The sequence below is a fragment of the Passer montanus genome, unplaced genomic scaffold (assembly GCF_014805655.1).
Source record: "Passer montanus isolate IOZ18808 unplaced genomic scaffold, ASM1480565v1 scaffold2, whole genome shotgun sequence".
NCBI classification, from domain to species: Eukaryota; Metazoa; Chordata; class Aves; order Passeriformes; family Passeridae; genus Passer; species Passer montanus.
This window is the reverse complement of record NW_024366591.1, coordinates 3030180-3043115: the sequence shown is the minus strand read 5'-3', so window position 1 is coordinate 3043115 and position 12936 is coordinate 3030180. Positions and strand designations below refer to the sequence as shown.

Below are 12936 nucleotides of genomic sequence, written 5' to 3'. Positions count from 1 at the left end.
CCGTCCTGGTGTCTTGTGATGCTGTATTTAATTAAAACACCATTCCCGTGGTATAGGTGGGAGATAAAGCATTTCCATTTAATGGAGAGGTGAAAAGGGCACACGCAGCAAGGTCTCAGTCTGCAGTATTGTCCTCTGATAATCACTTATTTCGTATTATGGATTATATTCAATAAATAATACATCAGAAGTGCATTTAAGTTAAAATCTCTCTTTGGCATTAAAAAGTCAGTGAAGATGAAATGTTTTGAGGTTGTATACCTTATGTGGCAGCGGATCAAGTTTTCAAGATCTGTTTTATTCAGTTCTTATAGCTGTTGTGTTAAATTGTTTAAACTGTATGGTTTTCTACTTAGATGAAAACTGGATGCTGGAAAACTTGTATTTGCTCTGATATTTAGAACAAAGTGGATGTATTTGTATTGTATTTGTTGTATTTGCTTGTATTTGCTCTGATATTTAGAACAAAGTGGATTTTGTTGTCTTTTATCATATGTATGATGTCTTTGCATCAAAGTTTAATAGGTTCAAATAGCACTAGAGAGGGTTTTCAGTCTCCTTTGGTAAATTTAGATGCTATGCATGTGAACACCTATTTTGTTTTAACCAGTTTTGTTACTGATTAAAACCGGAGGTCTGTGATATTTTTGTGTAAATCTTCCCTTAAATACTTTTTCCAAAATAGTATCTTTATGTGGCACTGCTTGTTGGGCAGCTTCCTCACTAAACTCTGCATTGTGGTTGATATTGGAATATAAGAGTAGGCTGCTTTTACCCAGGGTTTTAAAATAATATTTCTTAAAGATATCACCACTTTCTTTTTAATTAGATAATGAATTTAGTTTGTGTATCTGTGTCATCAGACAGATTTTAAATTTAATTTTTGATTTTGAAGGCAGGGATTACAATTCTTCTAAAACTGCTAAAGTAATGAAATATAATAAAATTCTTCTTTTCTAAAGATTCTATTCTAAAGATTTCTTTTGTCACTATTTCCTTGTCTGCAAGCCTAACATGCTTTTCCCCTTTAATTTCAAGTTCTCTGAATGCATTTTGTTTTTGTGAGTTAATAAAACCCTGATGGTTTCTCATGATATGCATCAAAAGGATTTGTGAATCAGCAGATGACTTCAGCCTGTATTACTCATGGAAATCTGTGTTGATCCTGTTATGATAGTGTATTCATCCTCTTATCTCTGCTTCTAATGACTGAAAATACTTGTAGTGATTCTGTGGCATTTTCCATATTAGCTTACTGTTGTTTTATTAGCTCTGTTTTTAAAAGCGTGTTCATTAACAAAATCTTTCCTGCTGATACTACTACTGGATAGTATAACTTATCTTTGGTAGTTCATTAAGACAGGAAAAAAGAATTTTTTCATTTCCAAGGAAACATGCAATTCCCATTTAACCTCATCATCAGTGAGCTGGGTAGAAGGATGACACTACATGAGAGCATGACTGTCAGTTTACTGTTAATTTCAAACTCTTGTTATCTGCAAGCTTCCACCAGAAGTGAAAATCTGATGTCAGGCCATCTTGTTCTCTTTAATCTGTCTTTATAAACCCAGACTCTTATGCTGACTGCTGCTAGTCACAGACACAGCAGCTCAAGATAGTTACAGGATTGTGTTTGGACTGAACATCTAAACACTTAGGAATTCTTATCTGAGTAGGATGTAAGATTTAGGGAATCAATTTTTCTTATGCAGTAGTTTCTAGGTGAAGATGGTAATTAAACTCTGTGAGGGAGGGGTTTGAAATTTTGACCTTACGAAAATCTCCTGGACACTGATTACAGTAGGGCAAGGATTTTACTGCTGCTCTGATGAGACACTACTATTTTAGAGTAGTGGATCATATTCAGTGTCTCAAAGATGGAGTTTTGTGTATGAGCAGCTCGTAGTGGATGCTTTTGCTTGAATAATGCAATTAGTTGGTATTGTTCCTAATCCTTCCAGTTTATATCTATTTTACACTGCATTTTTCTTCTAGCCTGCAGAACTTTGAGGGCACTGTTTTTCTTGGACTATTTGTTGGTACTTGTTCTAACCAATTCTTAAAGCTAATATCCAAAAAATACTCAGAAGGCAGCGCTGAAACTATTTTGAAGCCATTGATGCATTTCAGAAATATGTTATGAAATAAAGCAAACTATTCCTGGCTGTTTGCCTGATTAGATACAAGAACTTCCTCCTGTTTGGAGTAACAGCTCACTGGCTGAACAGTTCTTCACTGCACAAGTTCTTCTGTCAGCTGCACCCACACCAAAATCACCCATAGAGGTGTGGGTGGGTGCCCACACGTAGCTGTCATCACCATTTGGGGTATTCAACATAAAGTTGTTTATGTTTATCCGTTCTTATAGGTAAGTGTAAAGGAGTCAGCCTGCCTGGAAAATAAATGCTGTAGAAGTGGCTTGTAATAATTTACAGGGAATCTGTCCAATGACAATGTGGATTTTTCTCACAACTTATAAATTTGCTGTTAATGTGATGTAGACTTCATCAATAGTTGATTCACACATTTCAAGTTTCAGCTGCCTGTGCATTTAAATTACTCCAGAGACAATCTATGCACTTGCTTGACTTCAAATGAAAGGTCATCAGCATCAGTCATGTCCAAAAATTAATAATTAGGACTTGGCTTTGACTCAAATACAAAATTAATTGAAGTCATATTAATTATGAGTTCTGCAAAAGGATCCATACAAGCAAAATGCCTGCCTGGCTCCATTATTCTACAAGGTTAGAGCCTGGTTTGCATCTGTTTTAAGACAGTGGGTGACTCAGTTCTTATGTTGATAAAAGTTGTGTATACATGTTGTGAAATCATGGAATTTGTGGTGAGATATCTAATTACAAAGAAATGGGTTTTGAACTGTGGTTCTTTTTTGAAGACTCTCAGTCTTAAGTATTACTAGCCTTGGAAAGTGGTGTTCTGTAACTTTGAAATTCAGAATAATTTCTAACAGTCTGTAGTGTAATTTAATAAAGCTGGTAGTGGTAGATAGTAATCAGTGAGCTGGGTAGAAGGATGACACTACATGAGAGCATGACTGTCAGTTTACCTTTTGTGGATTTTTCATGTTTTTATACTTGCTTTGCTTACATGACACCAATTACCAGTATCTGTACAAAAATCAGAAAAATATAAAATTATTAAAATTAAAAGGTGGTTGCTAGGAAAAGATGCTATGATTGATCACACAGAAAATTTGTAGAGTTGCTAGAAAACTTAGCTTGGCATTTTGAGTGTGTGGTGTTGTACTAATGCAATCTCCAAGGCATTCAGAATTCACACAGTGAAGTATCGTAAGCCTTTCCCAGTTTTGTTGACGCTATTACATTTTTCTCTAATGAAAAAAAAAAGAACAAAAGGGGCATGGAGAGTAGAACAACTTATTTCCTTTTATTAAGGCACATTTATTGTGCCTGTTGTACGTGGTATATTTCTGGACAATAGGAACACTTTCAGTAGTTGCCATTTGGAGGAAATACAGGTGATTAACTCCTTTTTGGGCAGCTAATGTGTCCAGAGAACAACTGTGCCAGGTCTTTTCTTGGTCTGTGCTTGGAAAGGAAGGAAAACTTGCACTGCAACAAGTTTAGAGCACTCTGACTGGTGATGTTATTGTTATCAGTGTTGTGTAAACCGATATCACTGCTAAGCAAATGTTTAAAAGACATGAAAACAACAACCAAAAAATCATCATCTAAAAATCTAGCTGTTCAATTTCTCTCATCCTGATAAAAACAAGCTGCTGCTAATAGTCTTGGAATAAATCCATTTAAATACTGGGAAAGCTTCAAAAAGCTTTATTATAAGAATTAAATTGTATTTGCAGGGAGAGGATAGACAGAGCAGCAGAGAATGACAACAGAATAATTTATGTTGGAAGGAAGCTCTGTACCCCACCACATCCAGCCAGGCCAGCTCCAAAGTTGGAACCAACTTGATGTGGTGGCTTGGAGCCTTATCTGGCCACATTTTGGATGTTTCCAAGGAAGGAGATTCCACAGCCTTGCTAGGCAACCTCTTCCAATGTTTGACTGCTCTCATTGTGAAGGAAAATCTCCCTGCTATCTAATTCCTTGTTGCAAGGCATTAGCCATCTGTTGTATAGGTTGTTTTGAATAGTATCGCTTAGTCTTAATGAGTCCTGGGAGGCAAAACACTTAAACTCTCACTTTTCAAATTCAAATAAACCACTGTGTTCTGCAAAACTAATTGTTGGTGGTGGGGGTTTCATTTCTTTCTTCCCAGTGAAGTCCTACTATTGAAGCTGCAGATTTGCGGGAAGTTTTGGGTTTATGTGCCCTCTCCTTGTCTGTGAAATTACCATCTGCATTTTAGGCAGCAACAGAGCATCCTTCTGTTTCTCTGCTCATAGTATTTGCTTGACGTGCAAAACTTGTTCTGAAATGCATTGCTCAGATATTTAAAAAAGTGTTTACTTTCCAGCTGCAATCTTTGTTATTAGTAAGTAATATTTAGTCTTGTTAGTAATGTACTTGCTCTTTATTTGCAACTGAAAGGACTGATTCCTCTTCTGGTGAATTTTTTTCCTGAGATAGAATAAAGCATTTGTGTACGTGCTAGTATGGTATGATGGGAAACCTCCCTTCCTGAACAACCCTAGAGCGCTTCTGGAATACAGTTCTTTTTTTTAGTCTTAATTGAAGAGTGAGTTATTAATGATTGACAGCCTGCAGATGAGAGCTTGTTGGCAGTTCCTCTGCCCCTGGAGAATATAGCTGGCAAGGTGATTTCATTTTTTTTAAGCTAACAGGGTATCTGCACTTTTTTTTGATAGCAGTCCTAACCTAAGCATCTAAGGTTAAACAGACTGCATCAGGCCTGCTTTGAAAGGAAAGCCTTTCAACTTAAAACTGTGTGACAAACATGGAGTTCAATTATTAGGGTTATAATTTACTTGTTTATTATTTTCTTTGAAAACATCTTAAGTTCCTATCCCTCTCTTTGGACATAGACACAAAATTAAATATCACATAGAAATGCTTTTTTTTAGGAAACAATACTCCTCAGTGGTTTTGTGAGGAAATAGATCCTGGTTGCTTTGTCGATGTTAGCATTGTGTGCTTACTGAAGATACTTTCTCTGGATCTCTGATTTAATGGAAAAACCAAAGAGAAACTTTATTAACCCACAGCTGTAGGACAGGTCAGTTCTCAGCAGTGTAGGGAGTGAGGGCCATCCCTGGTGCAGTGGAGTAATTGATAGCCCATATCTTGTTCACAGTTTCCAATGGCTCTAGGGTGAGGAGTTTTATAATAGGTGAGGCTGGAAAAAGTCCTTCTGGTGTTACATAAGTTGTTACAGCTGTCAGCTGATCATTGGAAATGTTGATTACATGGGTACCTTATATCTGACTTGCTGGAGCAAGGTGTGTTGGAAAAGAGTAAAAAGTTTATAACACACCAAACATCCTCTGTGTTTATGGCCTGAGTAGGACTTAACATGAGCAGTTGGTGGGTTTTTTGTTGTTGTTAGGGGTTGGTTGGTTTTATTTTGTTTGGTTCTGGTATGTTTTTTAAATCAAGACATGTCCTGAGCTATTTACATTGGAATGTTATGGCTGCATGAGCTGTTTGATTGTTAGCTGTCCTTTAGTCAGCTGAGTGTTATCTCTTAGGAACTCAATGCTCTGAGATCTTAAAGTATTTCTTTATGCCTTATTCTGTGCTGGGGGATGTCCTGGTATGCTGGAAAACAAGGTGAAATCTGTAATGCTTGAAACCAAACAGGCTTTACAAGAGGAAAAACTCCAACTCTTTAAACAAGAAAACACTTCAAGTTTTCCTTTTTTCCTTATTTGAAGTACAATTCTTTGAATGGCCTTCTCATTTTTACTTTCTGAATACACTGAGATTGTGTTACTATTTTGTTACGTTTGATGTGAGTTGTGGTTTTGGATGTTTTTCACCTAAGAATTGTTATCTAAACCCAGAAAAATTTAGAGTCTTAAATAAATGAGCGCTTGGTTCTCAGATAGGTAAGATACTTACTTTTAATGAAATGTTTCACAGAGGATAGCAAAATGTCTAGATAGTGTTCTGAGGGGAAAGCTTATAGAAACCCTCAATTTTAATTCAGTTCTGATGAAATACTAAATAATATTGTTTTATATCGACTGTGCAGCCGCACAGCTAAGGTTGTATACTACAACTCTGCATGAAGGTGTAAAGAGAAATCATTGGAGAACTACCATATTAGAACAAAAAGAAACATGCAAGAAATGGCTTCCACATAATTTCTCTCTGTGATCTCATTAAATAATAAAAATTGTGTAAAATGTTGCATTTCAAATTACTGGTTCTATTATGTGAAATTTATGGAAATACAAATCAGAAATGTATGTTGTGTAATTTCTACGCTATATCTAAATAATCTGGTAACAGCAAGGTGGAAATAATCATAAATACAACTGTGTCTCACTAACTAAAGATTGCAACTAGTTTACTTTTAAAACATTAACCTGCTTAATAATTAAATGTCACAGTGTGCCATTGGCAAAGTTGGCAAGAACATAGGAAGGAGCTGAAAACATTTAAGACTTGAAAAGTACCCCAGAAGTATGTTTAATTTCTGCAATAGAGCAGCAAAACATCAATATAAAAAGTTCTGCTTTTTAGAGATCATATTTTACTGAGTATAGCAATATTAATTTTCTTTTTCCTTTTTTCTTTTTTTTTTTCCTTTCAGCCATAATCAGCAGACCACGTCATTTAGACATCCTGTGACAGGACAGGTTTCTCCAGAAAATATTGAATTTATTTTGCGAGAAGAGTAAGTAGTTTTATACCCATGTCAAGAGATCTAAAACAGTAACACATTTACCTACAGCAGATTAGTACCTTAATTTATTGACACTTCTTCCAATATTGTAGAAAAATTTGAGGTTTGTGCTTAAAATTTTGCCTCTCATTGTGGTAGTGACTACTTCCAAGTCCTAGTTTGGAATCAAAAACTATCATTGTGATAGTTTTTGATTCCAAGCTAGGATTTGAGGGAAAATCTTTATCAAATCTGCAAAAAACCCCCAGACAAACCTAAAAATAAACAGACAAAAAAATTTACAAGATATACTTAAACAATAATGCTTTGGTCTTATATAAATATCAGGTAAACAGAACATAAATGTAAAGTGCATATTGTTCTTCCAATATTGTAGAAAAATGAAATTGAGGTTTGTGCTTAAAATTTTGCTTCTCATTGTGATAGTGACTGATTCCAAGCTAGGACTTGAGGGAAAATATTTATAAAATCTACAAAAAAACCCAGACAAATGTAAAAATAAACAGAAAAAAATTACAAAATATACTTAAACAATAATGCTTTAGTCTTATATAAATATCAGGTAAACAGAACATAAATGTAAAGTGCATATTGGAAGGTTTGTACTGAAATTGAAATACAGATAATACTACTAGTTTCAATTGTATTTCCTTGGTTTTATTATGATTAAGATGTTCTACATTCATCATCTGTTTTTCTTTGTTCTAAAGAAATGGTGTCGAATATATTTGTGTCCAGCATATTTTATCTTGATTATTGCATCAAAAAAAAAAACAAACAAAAGTAAGAAATGTATGTGTTTGGTCTGAGAATATATTTGTGTCCAGAATATTTAACTTGATTGTTGAATCAAAAAAAACCAAACAAAAGTAAGAAATGTATGTGTTTGGTCTGGTGAATTTGGTCACCTTTGGGTTGGTGTTGGATTGGATCATGCACCATTCCTTTGTAGGCTTCATCTCCTCCTTGTCCATCCTGGCTGCCTGCTAGACTGCTGCTGCCATCCTTCTCTACTGGAATGACAGGGTGTCTTCCCTAGACAGAGTCCTGGACAAAATTATGCATCACTTCTAAAACCAAAGGGCAAGAATAATGGCACAGCACCAGATAGTTTTTCTTTTTCAGGCCAGTTTTCCAGCACTGTTCAGGCAGCCTCTCTCATAGAATCTGGGCATCCTGCTGTGGTGGCCTGGATGTGAGGTTTTTGTGGCTGCCTGCACAATCCTGAGCTTTTCACATTTCAAATTCTGTGGCATTGCAGAATTTGTGGCATTGCATCTGCTCTACATTTTGGTAGGACTGCTATTAAAAGCAGTTACAGCATTAAGAAAAATGAGGCTTGGGTGGCTGCCTGCACAATCCTGAGCTCTTTTTACATTTCAAATTCTGTGACATTGAATTTGCTCTACATTTTGGTAGGACTGCTATTAAAAGCAGTTAGAGCCTTAAGAAAAATGAGGCCTAGAGGAAGGCTGTTCAGCACTCCCAGGCGACAGAGCCTTTTCCATGTCTTCTCCTGTGACTTGGAGAAGTAGAACATGGCTGTAGAGCTCAGAGGTTCTGCTACAGCCCTGAGGAGAACTTCTCAGTTTAAAAGCCAAACCAACCATCCAAAACCAACAATAGCAGCAAAACCCCTTAAAAAACCACTGGCTAAACAGTTGCTCTCCCCCAAGGCAAAGCAAAGCCAAGACCAAATCCCATGTCAAGATCCCTGATGGGAACTAACACGAAATATAACATTGTAGGAGAGGGCTGTGATTGGGTATGAAGGCTGTAGGATGGGTGCTGAGCTGGAGGTCACCCCAGCTGTCCCATGGCATGCAGCTGCTTTGCTGCTCACTTACAGGTATGAAACAAGCTGCTCCACCTCACTCTCCTGATGAGGAGAAACAGGTATGTTGCAAAACAGCAAGTGTCACAGAAAGTATGGACAGAGTCACTGAGCATGTGTTCCAGCTTCCATCCATTAATTGGTTTTTAATTTATCTGTCGTCAGGGTTCAGTCAAATTTAATATGAATTTAAACATAGGTACTGGAAAATAGGTGTCTGGATAACCTCTTGGAGTGCCTGCCTGTATTAGTCACACTTGCCTAGGCTGTTTTTTGTTTTGTAGTCATAGCAGCTGATACATTATTAGAAATGGGATAGAAAGAAGTATTTGTTGGTGGCACATGGATTTAGTGATCTTTAATGTATGTTAGGAACCTCTTTGGAAGAGAAATGGAAGTGCTTTTTTGGAGGAGAGTCTGATGAATGTATAGACTTTAGTTCCTCACACTGAGATGGTATCAAAGCAGGACAAATCTCACACTGTAGTAGAATTAGTGGAGAGAGGTGGTTTTAATTCTAAAAGAGGAGGGAATGGCTGGAGGGATAGAGAGAATAGTAAATGTTTCTAGTTTCTTCAGGAAACAGTCTCTGCAAGAATGTTTCTCTAAGCTTTATTATTGGCCTGAATAATGTACAGTGTCTTTAAAATCAGATGGTTTTAATCTCTCAGTTAAAATTGCTTTAAAAATGTCTTTTTCAAATGTGTGGGATGCTCTGGTTTCCTTAGTTTTGTACCACTTCTGTGCAGCAGTGGGGGTTTATACAGTGGCTCTTCAGCATGGTCCTGTGAAGACCTGAACTCTTCACCTGAGTTCCTGCCAGGTGGTGATGTTGGCACCTGTGGATGTGTCTGGTGAAGTCAGAGGAGCTGTTGGCACCTCCCTGTCCTAAGGCCTAGGAACTGTGATGGAGCTGTGCCTTGTTTTCAGTCCTTGTCCCTCAGGCATCAGGGATTTCTTGCAATCAGTGGTGGTGGTGGTGTGTCAGTTCGGAATCAGTGTTGTAGATCCCTGTCCTGTGATGAAAGGATTTCCACCAGAAGGATTCAGGTCACAGAGGCAGTCTCTGGATTGGCATGGTCTGTGGAAACTTTCCATCATGGCATTCTTTGACCAAGACTGCTTTTTCCTGTGGCTGGAGAACCCTATCTGAAGCAGTAACACTCTTAAGGGTCTCATAAAAGCTGATTTGTTCTTTAGTGCTGTTGTGCCATGATTTATTACTGACTGGTTGATTTTAATTTAAGATTAGGGGCAAGGGGTTGTCAACAGATGTCAACTGGGAGCTAGTGGGGAGAAGTGATCACAAAGTTGTTCAGGCTGCAACACACATATCTATTAGGAAAAAGGACACATTTTACATCAGAAAAGTAATTTACAGTTGTGTAGAAATGATGAATGTGGGGACTGCTCTGGCCATTCCTCATCCTGGAGGCAGTGTTCTGGCCAAGAAGATTTGGAAATAAGTTTTGGAAAATGACACCAAGGAGTGATGTAATCCTAGATTGACTATGACTCAGTTGTGAACCAAATGCCCTTGGTTCACTTGATCAAATGAGAACTGGACACTTCCAGTAGAAGGCTGGAACTGTATTTCACTAGTCTTTCCCCAAGGTGTTTAAACAATATCACATCAATTTTGCTTTTCAACCTAAAATCTGATTTTCTCAACTTCATTGTAGTCGGAACCTGTGACTTTTGAATTATGTTATCTTTTGATCCTTACACTATTCCTTCTTCCTAAAGGCGTACTAATTTAGATTTCTTTTTTCTTTTAAGTAGTGTATTAGTAATTCCTTATTTCTAAAACATTCTTAGCTGGGACCACTATGAAATCCCTGGCTTGTACTCTTTCAAAGCATAGCAGCTTTGGTCACTTGGTGTGTAGGGTGTGTGTTCTGTATCTTTCACTAGCTCTGCTTGAGAGCCAGCTTTTCTCCATTACACTTTTAGGTTTCTTTTTTTTTCATGGAATGGTTGATCATAGGTGACTGCAAGATTCAGCCTATGAGCTCATTGTTTGTTATAATAATTTAATTGTATTTTTCCTTCTCTATTCCTTTATTAATAATTCTTAACGTTCTTTGGCTGCTGTTACTCATTGAGCTGATATTTAAAAATAACCTTTCCTTTACAATGTTGTTTTGAGTGATAAAAGCTGCAGAGGTGTTATTTATTTCTTCCTCCTTTGAATTAATTTTCTGTTGTTGGCATTGAATTCAGTTTGGCATCATGGTTGTTTGTATTTGAAGTTTATTTTTCTATCTGTTTCTGGCAGCATTTCAGTTTTTGTCTAGAATAATTTTTATTTTCTTTTGACTTGTTCACCTCACAGTTTTCAGGATCACATTGAAATAATCTGAGCATTTTTCTGGATGGGAAGCCCCTCCATTTCACAACTGCCCCTTGATCTCTGTGTTTTGCTTTCATGTTTTTAATGAACCCTTAATCCATGAAGGGACCTTTCTTAAACAACTGATGGAAAAGTGAGAATTAATGATAAGTCTGCTAGACAGGTGTTTGGTTGTTAATTAACTACATTGTTCCCTGTGCATTTCTCTGGAAACAATCTATGATAGAATTACTGAGGATAGCTGTATATCATGTTTAGAATTCTTCACTCGTATCTTTTTTTAAATAACAGTTCTTTAAGTAATTGTGGACAGAAAGGAAGAATCAGGCACCCGCAGCCATGTAACTGATGTTAAACACTGCTAGTTGTGTGTGAGGAGCTGTATAATATTTGTCATAGCAGTGTGTTTGTAAATGAGGAGATAGTACTTTAAAAGAGAAACAAGAACATAAATGTAGACATATGGGGGGAAAAAATATAGTGTGCTTAATCCAATGAGTGCTATCCTCTTTCTTGCCTGTTTTTGTGTGCCTGATAAAACCTGTGTATCACCTCTGGGGAGAGAGCCATCTTATTTTATCTATTGCATTTGGTTACTATAGCAGCAAAAATATCAGGGGGAGAGGAAAGAGGAGACCCAAACAACCCTAAAATAAAGATCTACCTTGTTTACATATATAGAAACAGTAGGGGAGTTATATGTATATATATATTTTTTTTTTATCTAGCTGATTAGGAAATTTATTAGTAATAAAACTACATTGACACAGTGTTATTGCATCATGTCTGATTTCAACAAATAAACTTTTTAAGTTGCTGGTGTGGATGTGGATCTTCCAAGTTGCCTGATCTTTATGGTCTCTCGTGAGTATTGCATTTTCACTGTGGGCTACTGGTGTGGTCTTTTTTTTTTTATTGTTGTTCTTCAGTGTCAGAGTTTTTAATAACCTAAATGTTGGCTGTGTAATTTTTTTCAGCTGGTAAATATGGTATCTGGAGAAAAACATACTAGCAATGTTTAAGTAGAGCAGGGAGTTTCTTGACAGGAGATATTATATAGAGTATTATTTTCAAGTACTTAAAAATATTTACACAGTACTGGAGCTCCAAATGGACACTGCAAATCTGTGTGTGTATTCACACACTTCTGGGAGGCAGTAAGAAAACTACCCTGAAAATATTAAAACACCATCACTATGAAGACAGAATGGGGTATCTTGCATAACAAATATTATTAAACATCTTTGGTAATAGTAATTTTGAACTAATGTTTTGAATGCAGAGTCAATGCTGTAGTCACTTATTTTTGAAGTTGAATCTTCAAATATTATTAGGACGATGTTAATTCCCTTAACAGGCCAGGATGTTTCAGGTAATTCTGCATATTTTGCCTGTTTTTATTTGCTTTTAAAAACACTGAGGATATTAATTAGCTGTTAAAAGACTTGCATACCTGAGTTTTATGTTCTGATTTCATGCAAAAATCCTATTGTATCCTTGAACTACTATATACAAATACTGAAATAAATTTGCAATATTGTTTTATGTTTTCTCTTAAATGTTGGGTACAGCAAGTTTGCATCACCAGGTTTGCTACTGAAGACTTTTTATTGGAGAATAATAATGTATTTTCTCTTTCAATTGACTTAATGTGCCTTTTGCTTGCTTTTGAATTCTTCCATGGCAACAAACTCACTTTTTTTAAAGAGCATTTTTCTTGTGAATTTGGAGTTCATCATTAATTTGATACTACCAGAAAGGGAAAGCCTGGTTTCTTGGCAGTGGAAGAACAATCACAGTATGATCAGATAATAAATGCTTAAAACTTACATTTTTATCATTCTGTATTGTATTATGATTTTCTCATGATGGGCTTGTTAAACATACACCTTATTTTGCTCTGTAATTCTTCTACTTGTTTTTTGAAAGT

General features: G+C 36.3%; 1 protein-coding gene across 8 annotated transcripts in view; it reads left to right on the top strand.

Moving 5' to 3' along the window:
- The window catches only part of PLEKHA7 (pleckstrin homology domain containing A7), a 149072-nt gene that overhangs the window by 79362 nt on the left and 56774 nt on the right, over window positions 1-12936 (top strand). For all 8 annotated transcript variants that reach the window (XM_039707165.1, XM_039707164.1, XM_039707168.1 and 5 more), the window contains one exon: window positions 6727-6810. In XM_039707165.1, the coding sequence (XP_039563099.1) occupies window positions 6727-6810 (84 nt within the window). The remainder of the gene's footprint in view (window positions 1-6726; window positions 6811-12936) is intronic.